The sequence below is a fragment of the Microcaecilia unicolor genome, chromosome 8 (genome assembly GCF_901765095.1).
Source record: "Microcaecilia unicolor chromosome 8, aMicUni1.1, whole genome shotgun sequence".
Lineage (NCBI taxonomy): Eukaryota > Metazoa > Chordata > Amphibia > Gymnophiona > Siphonopidae > Microcaecilia > Microcaecilia unicolor.
This window is the reverse complement of record NC_044038.1, coordinates 71,987,550-72,005,111: the sequence shown is the minus strand read 5'-3', so window position 1 is coordinate 72,005,111 and position 17,562 is coordinate 71,987,550. Positions and strand designations below refer to the sequence as shown.

General features: G+C 49.2%; 1 protein-coding gene across 1 annotated transcript in view; it reads right to left on the bottom strand.

Annotated features, from left to right (window-relative positions):
* Window positions 1–17,562, bottom strand: part of CD79A (CD79a molecule) — a 68,892-nt gene that overhangs the window by 16,939 nt on the left and 34,391 nt on the right. The window contains exon 4 of the mRNA XM_030212832.1: window positions 9,153–9,221. Coding sequence (XP_030068692.1) covers window positions 9,153–9,221 — 69 coding nt within the window. The remainder of the gene's footprint in view (window positions 1–9,152; window positions 9,222–17,562) is intronic.

The following is a 17,562-nucleotide window of genomic DNA, read 5'->3' as shown; positions in this document are numbered from 1 at the left end:
GTGCATGAGGTTCGCCACCTCATGCACACGTGCGCCGACTCCCGATTCGCCGGCCATCTTCCGGGCAGGCTGTAAACCGGCCACAAACCTCTTCTCATCGGCCCGCTTTCATTCCCGGACACTCCTCTTTCTCCCGGAACCACCGCGACGCTGTCCACCGCTGCCTCTCTCCTCTCGTCTCTCCCGGGGATGTGCCCTATCGTCCCCGGAAGTCAGAAAATTTTAGCGCCGCCTCCCTCATGCGCGAACGGCCCCAAACCGGCCTCAGCAGCCCCAGTACAACATACTGGACCCGGAGACGTGCCAAACCGTTCCGGGTCTCCCCAAAACCACTGCTGCCCCCTGCAAGGCCTCAAGCCCTGCCAAAAACAGGATCCGGACAACCACAATGCCGCTCCCTGCCGTTTTCCCCTCTTCACCTGCCACATCGCTCCGCCCCCAAAACCTCCTGACTTTTCCCGGACCCAGGTGACAACCCCTGAAACCCTAATTTCCTCATTCAGGTAAGTATTTATATTTTTATATTTTTTAACCCCCTGCTCTCTGCAGCGCTCCCTGCCCAAAACTGACCCCAGGCAATTTTTTTATTATTATTTAATTATTTATTCCCCTCCTTAACCCCTGGTTACAATAACAACTGCATGCAGACGCCCGAATAGTAAGACCAGCAATTTCAAAGGACCGTTTAAGTGCTGATTCCAGTCTACGGTCTTGCATGTCCTTCAGGGCAATACCTCCTTCAACCGGGAGGGTAGTTCTCTTTGTCACAGCTGTGACTAGGGCATCCACCTTAGGCATTGCAAAGCGAGCCAAATGCTCCTTACTCAGAGGGTATAATTGCCCCATAGCCCTGGAAACTTTCAAAGGTCCTTAGGGGTCAGCCCATTGAGCTGAAATAAGCTCTTGGATGGAGTCATGCAAAGGAAAGGCTCGAGCAGGCTTTTTGGTACTTGCCATCCTCGGATTTCCAGAGGAGGCCACGCCACTCCCAGGATCTTCAATAGAGAGGACCTGTAAGACAATCTGAAATAAGCCCTGGCAGCTCCTCGCGGTGGAAAATCCTCACCGTGGACGGATCATCTGGATCCAGTGGCCCTTCTGCACCTTCCTCTGGTTCCTCTGGCCACGAGGGCCTGCCAGACCCCTCAGAGTCACCACATCCCGACCACGTGGGGGGGGGGGGAAAGGGGGGTGCGCCACTCTCTGAAGGGGAATTTACCCTTCTGCGCTTCTCTTGTGGCCAGCTATCAGGGAAAAACGCCTCAGAGGGCAATCCCAGGCCTGCATCCACTGGAGGGGCAGTAAGGGGGCCGTAGAAAACCCCTGTGGCTGAGCTCTTTTAAGCATATATGCATTATGAAGTAATAATACAAAGTCAGGGGAGAAAAACTCGCCCTGGGCACCCGGTTCCAGTCCGGGGCTAGTAACTCTTTGGCCAGGCTCAATTCGAGGGCCCCCTCCGGTCTCCAGACCCTCCGCCTCAGCGGGGGTCATGCCATGTGGTGCTTTCAAAATGGCGCCCGCTGCCAGCTCCACCGAGCGGGAAGAATCATCGCTCGCTATGCTCAGGCCGGCTTTCACGCCTGAACAGCACGTTTTACAGAGCCCCGCTGCTTATCTGCGCTTGCCACACTTGGAACAGCGCTTAACACTCTCTGCAGCCATCACCGAAAAACGGCGGAAAATTAAAAATGGCGGCTTCGTGCCAAAAACGTCCCGATAGCGGGCCCTCCCCAGAGGAGTCAGAAAACACTCTTACCTCACTGGACCGAGTATACAAGCTCCGGTCACGCTGTAGAAACTGAAGAAAACCTCTTTCTCATTTTTTTTTTTTTTTTTTAACGCTGTGAGGAAAGTAGAGAAAACAGCAAAAGAGGCAATCAAATCAACTCCGGAGGTACAGAACAGTGGGAAATGCAGGGAAAGGCGAACCAATGTGCCTGCATCCACCAAGTATAGAGTGGGAAAGAGCAGGGAAAAGTGAAACTAATGTGCTCACATCCACTGGGGGGATGGGTAAGGCAGGGAAAGGGCTAACCTATGTGCCTTTAAAGTGAAGCTGCTATAGCCTCTAACACCCCGGCTAACAACTGGCAAGCCAGGAGCCACCCCCAGGCAGATTTTTTAAGAAGCTTGATCAAGCTGCAACCACAACCACACTGCTTGGGGAGATAGAGAATACTGAAGAGGCAGTGGAGCTAGCTGACCATGTGGCACTGTGAAATTTGAGTGCTCTCTATCTCCCCCGCTGGTTGATGGACACAACCCATACGTAATGGCTTCATCTGCTTGATGACAAGGAAGCAGTAATTGATGCAGATGATGCAAGACTTATGCACACTACTGTAAGTTGCGTGCGTCTCTGCCACATTTAGGTGTCTGCACTTATGCCAGCTCTACGGCTTGTGTAAGTCAGGCATCTAAATGTTAGTTGTGTAGGTTCTATTGTAAAATAGGCTTCTACCACCTACCAACCAAGCACTTAAATGGAGACACCCAGTTATAGGTTTGTCTCCATAGAATTCATGCGTACACTTACATTAATCCCCAGATTCTATATATTGTGCCCAGTCGGCCAAAAATTGGACACGCTCCTGAGATGCACTTGCAAATTAATTGGCTAATGAGTTAATTAACATCAATAATTAGGTGCTAACACCCAATTATTGATGTTAATTGGCACCCATTTAAATTTGCATCAAGGTGTTGCTTTCTAAAACTAGGAACCTTCTTGTACTTCTCTCATAGGCAGTTAGGCTAATAACTCTCCTGCCTTATGCCCATACTATATAACTGATACTGGTAGTAGATAAGGGATTTCATTGTGTGCTGATGCAGTAGTAATGCTAGAACTTCCAGCACTTTTTCTAACTTTCCCTGTATTCAGGGGACATGCCCACCAGATGTTGTGCTTGCTCTCCTATAGATGGGTCAATCTTATTAAGATCTCTACATCCCTCTGTTTCCATTGATGTGAGATATATGCAGTTATATAGTTCTCATAACCGCCATGCCAGTCTTTCAAAGTAAGGAGGGGGGAAATAGTGGGTCCCTGATTCAGCTCCAGATGTTCTGCCCACTTTACACACAAAACCTTTGTGAATAATCTATTGTGGAGTAACCCCAGGGCTCATGCACCAACTAAAGGCATCATTCTTCTGACTACCTCACTCTAACCGTAATAGAACTGGCACATGATCAGAGATTATTGCCATCATAATGTTTCCTGTTTGGGAACAAAGCCTCTGAAATAAGCATGTAGTCAATTCTGGAATAGCTCTGGGTCATTTGAGTTCACATCAGCCCAGGGCCTCCTCACCAGTCAAACCCAGTTTTTCAAGCAACTATTGTTCAAATATATGTTTCAACTCTGAGTCTTTAACCAATTCTGGCAGACTAATCAGGCAAATATTATTTTGCCAGCTCCGATTCTCTTGGTCCTTGATGTAGTCTAACATGTTGCATCCTCTTGAGTTGAGATTCTCACCTATATATCTCTTAGCTGCTTTACATGAGAGTCAAACTGCTCTCTAGTTTCATCCAGTGCTATCTGGAGCTGGTTAAGCTTCTCCTCCAGAACTGCCAATACTGTTTTTGAAATCTCTTATGCGATGTGACCAGTTAACCCTGCTGACAGTCACTCTCTCTCTCTCTATGTTGCCATTTTACATTTCCTGCTCTTAAATTTCTCTCTACCAGACATGAGTGTATTTTGGACATCCCACACCAAACTGTTCTGGTAAAACCACACCTGCACCGTCACTGCTTCTCCCCCTTGCATCCTCTATGGCTATTTTGCTCACACCTCAGAGAGCACACCGGAAATCTCGCTATAGGGAACATCGGAGCTCCTTACCCCATTGCATATGAAAAGTCTCTGGCAATTTTATAACCGCATGCGAAAAACATTTACATGCTTTTTTCTAGGTGGACTTGACTGGATTTTGAAGTGCTTACAAGGTCTAGATAGGCTGTCTTCCACTCCTAGCCATTCAAACCTCCCCACAGCAGTTCAGAAACTTGCAAGCTGCTTTGAGTGAACTGGATGACGGCAGCACAGAACTGGGGAAACAGAGATTAATCAACTTGGCACTCGGCTCCCTTGCCTATAATGGACTGGATAGGCTCACTTTCACACCAGTCTACTCTAATCAACTAAATCCCCCACGTGGATATATAACCCCAAAGGTCAAAAGAAATATTAGCATGAGATACTCCAATCAGTCCATCTGCTCCAGCCTGATCCAGCTTCTCCCTGCTTGTTCCAGTCCATCTGCTTCAGCTTGTTATAATCCGCCTGACCCAGCTTCTCCCTGAGTGTTCCAGTCCATCTGCTCCAGCTTGTTCCAGTCCCCTGATCCAGCTTCTCCCTGCTTGTTCCAATCCATCTGCTCCAGCTTGTTCCAGTCCGCCTGATCCAGCTTCTCCCTGCTTGTTCCAGTCCATCTGCTCCAGCTTGTTCCTGTCCGCCTGATCCAAATTCTCTCTGCTTGTTCCAGTCCATCTGCTCCAGCTTGTTCCAGTCCGCTTGATCCAGCCTCTCCCTGCTTGTTCCAGTCCATCTGCTCCAACTTCTTCTAGTCCGCCTGATCCAGCTTCTCCCTGCCTGTTCCAGTCCATCTGCTCCAGCTTGTTCCAGTCCGCCTGATCCAGCTCATTCCTGTCCGTCTGCTCCAGCTTGTTCCAGTCCGCCTGATCCAGCTTGTTCCAGTCCTGCTGCTCTGCTCTCCACCGCACTCACCTGTTCCTGCCTGCCTGCCTGCTAGCCAATCAACCTGCCTGCTAGCCAATCACCTGTTCCTGCTTGCCTGCCTGCTAGCCAATCAACCAACCTGCCTGCTTGTCAGCCCCTCAACTTGCCTGCTTGTATGCCCATCAACAACCTGCCTGCCTCCCAGCCGCACAACTACCTACCTGCCTCCCCGCCTGCCACTTTGCCAGCCCATCACTCTCCTGACTGACTGCTCACCCTACCTACCCACCAGCTTACCCACCTTCTGTTCCCTTCTGTTGCCTGCTGTCCCAGTTTTAAACCTCCAGTCTGTTGCTTAACACCTCAGTCACTACAGTTGCACCCGTAAACATCTCAGTCACTACTTATGGCCCCCTTACACATTCTCTTCCTTGCTCTGTCCCTTCCTAATCTTTTCCCCCTCCCCCTGTCTACCGTAGGAACTCACTGCCCATCCATGTCCTATCCTGTCCCGCTCACTACTGCAATACCCTACCCCACCACCTCACCATCCCTACTGTCCTCCTCCTCATGCCTAGCTCTCAACCTTCAACACCTCCTTCCTGCCATGAACCCTTCCCCATTCCTCCTAAGCGCATCCCGTCTTTGTCGCCCTACCTCCCCCACCCTCCTCCACACTCTCTTGCTCCTTCTCCTGCTATCCGCGGGAGACATCAATCCCAACCCAGGTCTCCCATACCTGTCCTCGTCCTCGTCTCATCCATGCAAACGTTTCCGCGATATTTCCAATCTCATCTCTATTCCCCTCCCCCCCCTCCCTCCCCTTCTCGTGTGCCCTGTGGAATGCATGCTCGGTCTGCAATAAACTTTCCTTCACCCATGATCTCTTCATCTCCCACTCCCTTCAATTGCTCGCCCTAACTGAAACCTGGCTCACCCCTGACGACTCTGCCTCAGTTACGGCCCTATGCCATGGAGGTTATCTTTTCTCCCATTCTCCCTGCCCAGTTGGCCGCGGTGGCGGCGTCGGGCTACTACTTTCGCCCTCCTGCAGTTTTCAACCCCTTCTCCTACCGCAGTCTCGCTGCTTCTCATCCTTTGAAGTCCACTCTATCCATCTGTTCCACCCGCTGCCACTCAGAGTTGCAGTCATTTACCACCCCCCTGATAAGTCCCTCCCTTCCTTCCTTACCGGCTTCGATGCCTGGCTCTCCGTTTTTCTTGAGCCCTCATCCCCATCCCTCATTCTTGGTGACTTTAACATTCACACTGATAACCCATCCGACTCGTACGCTTCTCAGTTCCGTACTCTAAAATCCTTCTTCAACCTCCAACTGAGCTCCACCACCCCTACTCACCAATCTGGTCACTGTCTTGACCTCGCCCTCTCTTCTACCTGCTCACCCTCCAATTTCTGTGCCTCAGCTCTTCCTCTCTCTGACCATCACCTGATCACCTTCACACTTCATCACCCTCCCCCTCAGTCCTGCCCAACACTAACCACTACTTCCAGGAATCTCTAGGCTGTTGACCCTCCCACCTTATCCTCTACCATCTCTGATCTTCTCCCTTCCATCATGTCCTCCGAGTCTGTCGACAAGGCTGTCTCCACTTACAATGCCACTCTCTCCTCTGCTCTGGATGCCCTTGCACTTTCCATCTCCCGTCCCACAAGGCGTGCTAATTCCCAGCCCTGGCTGACCCCTTGCACCCGATACCTTCGCTCTTGCGCCCGATCGGCTGAATGCCTCTGGAGGAAATCTCACACCCATACTGATTTCATTCATTACAAATTCATGCTATCCTCCTTCCAGTCCTCCCTATTCCTCGCCAAACAGGACTATTACACCCAATTGACGAATTCCCTCAGCTCCAACCCTCGTCGTCTCTTCGCCACCCTTAACTCCCTCCTCAAAGTGCCCTCCGCTCCCACTCCCCCCTCACTCTCTCCTCAATCACTGGCTGACTACTTCCGCGACAAAGTGGAGAAGATCAACCTCAAATTCACCACCAAACCATCTCCTCTTCTCCACCCTATAACCCACTCCCTCAACCAACCAACCCAGGCCTCTTTCTCCTCTTTTCCTGATATCACCGAAGAGGAAACTGCCCATCTTCGCTCTTCCTCGAAATGTACCACCTGTTCCTCAGACCCCATCCCCACCAACTTACTTAACACCATCACTCCCACTGTCACCCCCCCATCTGTCATATCCTTAATCTCTCTCTCTCCACTGCAACTGTCCTTGACACCTTCAAACATGCTGTAGTCACTCCACTCCTCAAAAAACCATCACTTGACCCTACCTGTCCCTCCAACTACCGCCCCATTTCCCTCCTACCCTTCCTCTCCAAAATACTTGAACGCACCATTCACAGCCGTTGCCTTGATTTTCTCTCCTCTCATGCCATCCTCGATCCACTTCAATCTGGCTTTCGCCCCCTACACTCGACAGAAACGGCACTATCTAAACTCTGCAATGACCTGTTCCTTGCCAAATCCAAAGGTCATTACTCCATCCTCATCCTCCTCGACCTATCCGCCGCTTTTAACACTGTCAATCACAACTTACTTCTCGCCACACTGTCTTCACTTGGGTTCCAGGGCTCTGTCCTCTCCTGGTTCTCCTCTTATCTCTCCCACCATACCTTCAGAGTACATTCTCATGGTTCTTCCTCCACCCCCATCCCACTCTCTGTTGGAGTTCCTCAGGGATCTGTCCTTGGACCCCTTCTTTTTTCAATCTACACCTCCTCCCTGGGCTCCCTAATCTCCTCTCATGGTTTCCAATATCATCTGTATGCTGATAACACCCAGCTTTACCTCTCCACACCAGACATCACTGCAGAAACCCAAGCCAACGTATCGGCCTGTTTATCCGACATTGCTGCCTGGATGTCCAATCGCCACATGAAACTGAACATGGCCAAGACCGAGCTTATTGTCTTCCCTCTCAAACCCACTTCTCCTCTCCCTCCACTCTCTATCTCAGTCGATAACACCCTCATCGTCCCCGTCTCATCTGCCCGCAACCTCGGAGTCATCTTTGACTCCTCCCTCTCCTTCTCTGCGCATATTCAGCAGATAGCCAAGACCTGTCGCTTCTTCCTCTATAACATTAGCAAAATTCACCCTTTCCTCTCTGAGCATACCACCCGAACTCTCATCCACTCTCTTATTACCTCTCGCCTCAACTACTGCAACCTACTCCTCGCTGGCCTCCCACTTTGCCATCTATCCCCCCTTCAGTCCGTTCAGAATTCTGCTGCACGTCTTATCTTCCGCCTAGACCGATATACTCATATCACCCCTCTCCTCAAGTCACTTCACTGGTTTCCGATCAGGTACCGCATACAGTTCAAGCTTCTCTTAGTAACCTACAAATGCACGATCTGCAGCCCCTCCTTACCTCTCTACCCTCATCTCCCCTTACGTTCCTACCCGTAACCTCCGCTCTCAAGACAAATCCCTCCTTTCAGTACCCTTCTCCACCACCGCCAACTCTTCTGCCTCGCCTCACCCCATGCCTGGAATAAACTCCCTGAGCCCATACGCCAGGCCCCCTCCCTGTCCATCTTCAAAGCCTTGCTCAAAGCCCACCTCTTCAATGTCACCTTCGGCAACTAACCACCAGACTTCTATTCAAGAATCTAGACTGCACCAACTTGACATTTCGCCCTTTAGATTGTAAGCTCCTTTGACCAGGGACTGTCCTTTTTGTTGTTAAACTGTACAGCGCTGTGTAACCCTAATAGCACTTTAGAAATGTTAAGTAGTAGTAGTAAGTGATTTGTGTATTCCCATTTTGAAACCTACGCCAGAGAAAGTATGAGTTTACGTTTACAGCTGATCTGGGGCCTGCATAAATTCTCAGGTTTAATTTACATACATAGGCTCGAATTTTCAAAAGTATGCGCAAAAGTGCAGACCCCTCCTCAACCCTACCCTCAGGAATGCCTCTGCTCTGTCTGGGTATGTTTATGTGCATTTTGGGTGGGCAATTTTATAAATGCACATTTCCACAGAAATCTTCTGAAAATTACCCTCATAGATAGCTGTAAACATGCCTAAATGTACAAACATTTCCCCAAATTCTATAACAACGTTTATAAATGTGATTAACATCCCATGACACCCCCACACTCCTCCCATGGCCACACCGCTTTTTCAGCTATGCGTAAGAGAATTTATGTCGCCTCTTGGCACGTAATTGGCTGCATACACAATTTAACATGCAATACTCACCACGTCTTATGTAGAATCCGGGAGCAAACTTGCAGGATACAATAAGTTATGTATGTCCCTTCCACATTTACACAGCTGCAGTTATACCAGGTCTAGGGTCATACCAGGTTATGCTAATATTCTATAGTAACATTTGGGCATCCAGGTTATGTTATAGTAAATGCTAGAACCCTCTTGTTTGTGACCGATCTCCCTGTGCCAAAGTTCTCTCACCTCATACAGATTCTCCCCCTCATCCAGGTGTTTCTTTAACTCCTGCATCTTCTCATTCTCTGCCCGCTTCTGCAGGAAACAAAGAACATCAGGATGAAGGACAGAAAGTCACAGAGAGGACAGTGAGAACTCTTCAAGCCAAAGGACTGTGAGCAGGGGAAAGTGTGAGTACCACAGGGGGTGTCTCAACGGGAGAGGGAGTGCTACTGGGACAGTGTGAGCACTGCAGGGGATGTCTCACTGTGAAGAGTGGGTGCTAAGGGGAAAGTGTGTGTATCACAGTGGGTGTCTTACTGGGGAGAGGGATTGTTACAGGGTGTGTCTAGTTGGAAGATATTACAGCAGAAGATTGTTCTCAACCACTTTCTCTTCAGGTTCTATTTAAAGTTAGAGGTTAAAGTGGGACTTTATCTTTTATTGTATTTTACTACACCATGGTATGCATTGGGCAATCAATTTTTAAAAATATATAAAATACAAAACATAAAAATCACAACTTTCATCTAAGGGACACATCACCTAACATTTGTTCATTAATCTTCATACAATCAAAAGTGCATTGTGTAACCAAAAAACATAAACTTTCAGCAAGTTGCATGTCATCAATTCATGAATGAAAGGAGAAAAATAGTGGTGCATTAGTGTGTGTTAAATGCAAGTCGAAAATAATGAGTTTTTAGCAAGGCTCGAAAGGAAGGGTATGATTTTCCAAACAAATTTGCTGTGGTAGTGAATTCCACAATTCAGGGGCATGCATACATACAGTAGCTTGAAATCTGCAATAAGTGAATTTCTGTGTAAAGGTAATGCACTTGATATACAGCCTTTGTGTGGTACAATCAAAGTGGGTTATATATACTATTTGCAGGTACCACTCAATGCTAGGACTCCTTTCCTGTGAATATCGTAATGCCTCACTCAAATGAAATGTACCTTTATTCAAGGCTGGCTTAATCATTAAGTAAACTAGACAGTCACCTAGGATGGCAATTTTTGCAGGGGAGGAGGTGGCAGGAGCAATTGCAGGTAAGGCAAAACACTAGGTCTTGACAGCCACACAACCTAAAGAACTGTCAGCATGTAGCTTAACCCGAGGCAGAATGGACAGTTTTCAGGTACACGTAAGAACATAAGTACATAAGTATTGCCGTACTGGGACAGACTGAAGGTCCATCAAACCCAGCATCCTGTTTCCAACAGTGGCCAATCCAGGTTACAATTACCTGGCAGGATCCCAAAACAGTACAGTACATTTTATGCTGATTATCCCAGAAATAAGTAGTGGCTCATTTATCTGAATAAATGGCTTTTGGAAATTGTCCTTATTAGAGGTAATTCTTTAGATTGGTGCCTGCATTTAGGCCTGCCGATGCCGTGCACTGGGTGCCAATTCTATGATGACATCTGTGTGCCAAAATGCCATTACAGAATACTAATGTAAGTCAGCATAGGCACATCTCTGTTTAGGTGGAATCATTTATGCCATATCAATGGCAGGTGTAAATGGGCGGGCCTACATGCACCGAGTGATGCAGCGAACATAATCCTATATAATAATTTGCACCTCCAACGTTCCATCACTGTCTGGCTTCGTAACATCTGATGACGTCAGCCAGCCTCCAGCGTTCCATTCCCCCTCACTGCCCCGCCCTCGCGTCAAAACGTAATGACGTCAGAGGGCGGAACAGTGAGAGGGAAGGGAACACTGGAGGTGAGCTGACGTCAGGAGGGATGTTACAAACGGAACGGAAGCCAGCGCCAGCCAGCCAGAGAACGTTCAGGTACAAATCGAGGGGAGGAGAGAATCACAGGACATCGAGGGAGGGAAGAAGAGGGAGGGAGGGCAGGGCAGAGGAGAATCGATGGACATGGATGGGATGGGAGGACAGCAGAGGAGAGAATCATGGGACACGGATGGGAGGGCAGGGAAGAGGAGAATCACTGGACATGGAGGGGAGGGAAGAATCGCTGGACATGGAGGGGAGGGCAGGGAAGAGGAGAATCGCTGGACACGGAGGGGAGAGGATGGGAGGGGAGGGGAGGGAAGGGAAGAATCGATGGATATGGAGGGGAGGGCAGGGGAGAGACAAAAAATCGCTTACAAGAGAGCCTTTCTAGGGCCCGGTTCATTTGTTGAGAAAACAGGCTGGGCTCCACTAGTATTCTATAAGATATGCGAGTCACTTGGAGACATGCCCATGGACCACCCATGCTCCAATTGTCTAAACTCCCCAGGATATACCCTATCTAGAGCACATTCATGTATAACTACCAATTATTGTTGTCTAAGATGCACTAAGTGGTGGGTACACCTACTTTCCAATTCATAGAATTACCTCCATTATGTAAATATAGACAAAACAAAATCTGATGTCTATTTTATGTGGGGTTGTCCTGGGAGGGATGGTATTGGGGTAATCAAGATTGTTGAGATTAATTATCAAAATCTTGGGGACTTGACAGTCAACTGGATGGGTTGACAAAGCTGAAGGTTTGCTTAGAGGATGGGACTTGATATACTGCCTTTCTGTGGTTACAATCAAAACAGTATACATATTATATACAGGTACTTATTTTGTACCTGGGGTAATGGAGGGTTAAGTGAATTGCCCAGAGTCATCAGGAGCTGCAGTAGGAACTGAACCCAGTTTCACTGGTTCTCAAGCTGCTGCACTAACCATTAGGCTACTCTGCCACTCCTAATACCTTCACACTGGCCCTGCCTTTATTAAACTTTATGGAGGGGGAGGGGGGGGGCATCAATATTCAAAATGATGTAAATGGCCAGGAGAGGCTCCTTGCTGTTTGAATCAGTTGTCTTGGGTTAACAAAGGCTGCCGAGAGACACAGCTGGACCCGGGGCAAGACTGCCCCTACCCCAATGGGGGCTGCTGCTGTGTCATCCCCCCCCCCCCACACATTAATGCCACCCCCCCACACACACATACACACACACTCACACTGCCCCTGTCCCCTTACCTTTCTCAGTCTGTCATCTCCTACTCCTGTGTGCCGGGACCCGGATGATTGTATTAATGTGGAGTGTAGGAGTGGCCTAGTGGTTAGTGTGGTGGACTTTGGTCCTGGGGAATTGGGTTCAATGCCCACTGCAGGCACAGGCAGCTCCTTGTGACTCTGGGCAAGTCACTTAACCCTCCATTGCCCCAGGTACAAATAAGTACCTGTATATAATATGTAAGCTGCATTGAACCTGCTATGAGTGGGAAAGTGCAGGGTACAAATGTAACAAAAATAAAAAATAAAATAACCTGGGTCACCCAGGTAATCACTTTAATGCAATCAGCCAGGTCCTGGTATGCAGAAGCAGCAAGAGAGAGACAGACAGACCCTGGGAAATTTTGCACCTGCCCACCCCACCCCCTGGGGCTAACTAAGCATTTTCAGCAGCGCTTAAGCGGATAGTGCCACTCAAAATGCCCAGTTAGCACCTAAGCCATAAATGGCTATTTTGTGGGTGTTACAGGATGGAGTCGGCACTTAGCCAGTCAAATGCCAATATTAAGTGCTTACCTGGCTAAAGTAACTGCATAAATAGTTCTGCATAAAACATAGTCCTATCTTTATGCGGTTCCTTGTAGCCAGTTAAGTGCTGAATATTGCACTTAACCAACTAAGTTTTATCTGGCCACGTATACCCGGACATGGCCCAGCATTAAATATTTGGGTGTAAAGTCAGTGGTGGTCAAAAAATTGCTGACTGCCTCTGGCTGAATCTCTACCCCTATATTGTTTTCACCTTAGCCCCCAGTAAATTTATAATTAGGAGCTACTTCTGAAGGCCTGTGAATCTTTCTACTGCATAGGAGGCCTCTGACCCTTACACACCTCACTCTGCCAAACAACTATGGGACCAAGGTAACACCAGGAATAGGGTATTGGAACCAGAGGACAAGAGACGACAGCCTGTTGTTTCAGCTAACTGCGTGAAGGAAGCTGACTGTCCACCTTATAATTGAAAGAGAAAAACGCCTAGATTTCAACCCAAATCGGGAGATAGACGTTTATCTCACAAAAATGAATAAATCGGTATAATGGAAAGCTGATTTTGGATGTTTTCAACTGCACTCCATCGCGGAAGCGTACAAAGTTGACGGGGGCGTGTCGGAGGCGTGGCGAAGGTGGAACTGGGGCGTGGTTATCGGCCGAGGAGAGATGGGCGCCTTTCGCCGATAATGGAAAAAAAGTATGCGTTTGTAGCTAGAATTTAGGGCACTTTTCCTGGACCCTGTTTTTTCACGAATAAGGCCCCAAAAAGTGCCCTAAATTACCAGATTACCCCCAGAGGGAATCGGGGATGACCTCCCCTGACTCCCCCAGTGGTCACTAACCCCCTCCCACCACAAAAAATGATGTTTCACAACTTTTTATTTTCACCCTCAAATGTCATACCCACCTCCCTGGCAGCAGTATGCAGGTCCCTGGAGCAGTTGTTAGGGAGTGCAGTGGACTTCAGGCAGGTGGACCCAGGCCCATCCCCCCCCCCCACCTGTTACAATTGTGCTGCTTAATGCTTAGTCGTCCAACCCCCCCAAACCCACTGTACCCACATGTAGGTGCCCCCCTTCACCCCTTAGGGCTATAGTAATGGTGTAGACTTGTGGGCAGTGGGTTTTGAGGGGGATTTGGGGGGCTCAACACACAAGGGAAGGGTGCTATGCACCTGGGAGCTCTTTTACCTTTTTGTTTGTTTTTGTAAAAGTGCCCCCTAGGGTGCTCGGTTGGTGTCCTGGCATGTGAGGGGGACCAGTGCACTACGACTCCTGGCCCCTCCCACGAACAAATGCCTTGGATTTATTCGTTTTTGAGCTGGGCGCTTTCATTTTCCATTATCGCTGAAAAACAAAAACGCCCAGCTCACAAATTGTCGAATAAAACATGGACATCTATTTTTTTTTTTTCGAAAATACGGTTCGGTTCGCCCCTTCACGGACCCGTTCTCGGAGATAAACGCCCATGGAGATAGACGTTTTCGTTCAATTATGCCCCTCCACGTCACAGTCCAATGCCTGCTAAACATGGGCTTTGTCTAAGCAACAACAGTTCCCAAATATGGAAATTTAAAATAGAGAAGCTGCTGAAGAAAGAAAGTAATTATCTTACAGTGACCTGTAAAGAGCACAGAATGCAGGGAAGGAAAAAGACTGATATGTAAAAGCTACACTTGCCTTATTTCTGGAAGATAATCAGCTCATACACGTCCGATGAGAAACCATGGTGAAAGATATGTGGTTTTCACTACAGCAAATGCATGAAAAGGCCATTTTGCAGTAATCAGTTACATAAGCTACATATAGTCAGACTCCAGGAAGAACAGTGGAAATTAAAGGTCTGCTTTTGGGGACTGGAAAATAGGTAATAGTTATTAGCTTTGCTGGCATTTCAAATGTAGGTGCTTCTAAAGTGTCAGCCCTAGACCCTCAGAAAGTGAGCCCCTGTGCCGAACGGAGTTAGGCAGCCGGACAATCCTGATCTTACCTGGAGAGTGAGGCAACAACTCCTCAGGAAGTCAGAGGAGTGTAGACACAGGTGAGACTTCCAGGGCAGATGAGAAGCAGGAACAAAGTCCAAGACCAGGCAAGCCTCAGAGCAGGGGACGAACCAGAGCACAGTCCAGGTCCAGGCAAACACAAGGCAGGTGGTAACAGAAGCAAAGTCCAGGTCCAGGCAAGTTTCAGGGCAGGCTGCAAACAAAAGCAAAGTCCAGGTCCAGGCAAGTTTCAAGGCAGGCTGCAAACAAAAGCAAAGTCCAGGTCCAGGCAAGTTTCAAGGCAGGCTGCAAACAAAAGCAAAGTCCAGGTCCAGGCAAGTTTCAGGGCAGGCTGCGAACAGAAGCAAAGTCCAGGTCCAGGCAAGTTTCAAGGCAGGCTGCAAACAAAAGCAAAGTCCAGGTCCAGGCAAGTTTCAAGGCAGGCTGCAAACAAAAGCAAAGTCCAGGTCCAGGCAAGTTTCAAGGCAGGCTGCGAACAGAAGCAAAGTCCAGGTCCAGGCAAGTTTCAAAGCAAGAGCAATCCAGGAAGAATCCAACGCCACAGAATCCACCAAAGCAGAAGCCGAAGCAATGAGAGTTCTGCTTTGCTGCTCCTAAATAGCCCTCCCCATTAGGAGGACCGGTAACAGCTGAAAGGAGGCGGAGCTACCCACAACCGTGACTCAACAGCCCCGGATTGGCCGGCCAGAAGCAGGGGGCGGAGTCAGCCGCGATCGGCCAATCCGGACGTTGTGGGGAGTGACATCGTTCCTCTGAGGCTCCGCGCCTGCAAGGGATCCCTTTCTCGGGGAACGCCGGCCCTGTCCACCTGGCCGGCGTCTCCCCGCCGCCACCGAAGCGGACCGGAGGGCCGGAGCAGCCCAGACTGCAGACAGGATCCCAGCGGTGCGACGCAGGGGCTTGGTGCCCGACCACCTCTCCTGGCCAACACTCCCTGCGACACCCTGACAGCGTGGCATGCCCGACGGAGAAGCGGCACAGGTGAGGGACGCGACAGTACCCCCCCCGAAAGCCCCCCTCCTCCGTCTCGGCCCAGGTCTAGAAGGATAACGAGAGTGAAACTCTCGAACCAAGTCGGGTGCATGGACATTCTTTGCTGGTTCCCAAGAATTATCTTCAGGACCAAAATTTTTCCATGAAATCAAATAAAAAAGTCCTCCCCTTTGGAGCTTGGAATCCAGAATTTCCTGTACCTCAAACTCAGGATCCGGCTCAGAATCAGGAACAGTAATCCGCTTAGGTTCAGGATGCCACTGTGAGGCCCGGAAAGGTTTGAGTAACGAGACGTGGAAAGCATTGTGGATATGCAGATTACTAGGTAAGTGAAGACGATAGACTACCGTCCCCACTCTAGATTGAACAGCAAATGGACCAATAAATCGGGGAGCAAACTTCAAGGACGGAAGACGAAGCTTCAGATATTTGGTGCTAAGCCACACCCGTTGCCCCGGCTGGAAAACGGGAGCGGCCCGACGATGGCGATCAGCAAATCGTTTATACCGGACCGCCGCCCGCTGCAAGTGGTGCTGTACTGTTCTCCAAGTGTCCTGGATAGTGGAGAGAGTTGGCTGAACTAGTGGAGGAGCGTGATCCAAAGGAAGCGGAGGAGGAAGACAAGGATGACGTCCAAAAACAGCAAAAAAGGGTGAAGTCTGGGAGGCAGAGTGCACACTATTATTGTAGGCGAACTCAGCCCAAGGCAAAAGATCAGTCCAATTGTCCTGACGGGCGTTAGTAAAAGCCCGGAGGAAAGCCTTAAGCGTCTGATTAGTCCGTTCAGCCATGCCATTTGTCTGCGGATGATAAGCTGAAGAAAAAAGTGTGGTGACACCAAAAGCGGAGCACAAGGACCTCCAGAATCGAGACGTGAATTGGGAACCTCTATCACTGATGATACGCCGAGGAAATCCATGTAACCGAAAAACATGCTGGACAAAATGAGAGGCCAAAACAGCAGCAGAGGGTAGGGTTCGCATAGGAACAAAATGTGCCATGCGGGAAAAACGATCCACCACCACCCAGATGACAGTGTTACCCTTGGAGGGAGGAAGATCCGTAATAAAGTCCATAGAAATGTCCTGCCACGGATGCTGAGGTATGGGCAGGGGTTGCAGAGGTCCCCAGGCCTTGCCTGGAGGAGACTTGGTGCGAGCACAGGTGGGACAGGTAGAAACAAACTGTAGAATGTCCTGAGCCATATGAGGCCACCAAAAATAACGGGAGATGAGCTGATAGGTCTTTCGGAACCCAAAATGTCCAGAAAAAACAGAAGAATGACCCCACTGTAACACCTTGCGTCTGGAGCGGGCAGGAACCGGGGTCCGCAGAGAAGCAGCAGCCACCACCGACGCAGGAAGACAAGCCGGATTTAGCATAGGAGAAACCTCATCCGGGTCCTCGGGCTCCTCAAAGGCTCGGGAGAGCGCATCAGCTTGGATGTTCTTTTCAGTAGGTCGGAAGATCAAGTGAAAGTCAAAACGGGCAAAAAAAAGAGACCATCTGGCTTGCCGTGGGTTGAGACGCTTGGCATTCTGTAGATAAAGAAGGTTCTTATGATCAGTGATCACAGTAAAAGGATGAGTGGCCCCCTCAAGAAGATAACGCCATTCCTGAAAGGCAAGCTTCATGGCTAGCAATTCTCTGTCCCCCACCGTATAATTACGCTCCGCTGGGGAAAACTTCTTAGAAAAGAAAAAACAAGGATGCCGTTTACCAGAAGAAGCCACCTGTGATAAGACAGCTCCAGCTCCAAGAGCAGATGCATCCACTTCAACAACAAAAGGCTTAGCAATATCTGGAGTACGGAGTACTGGAGCAGACACAAAAGCAGTCTTCAAAGTAGAGAAAGCCTCCAGAGCTGTGGGGGACCAATTCCGCACATCGGCCCCTTTTCTGGTTAAA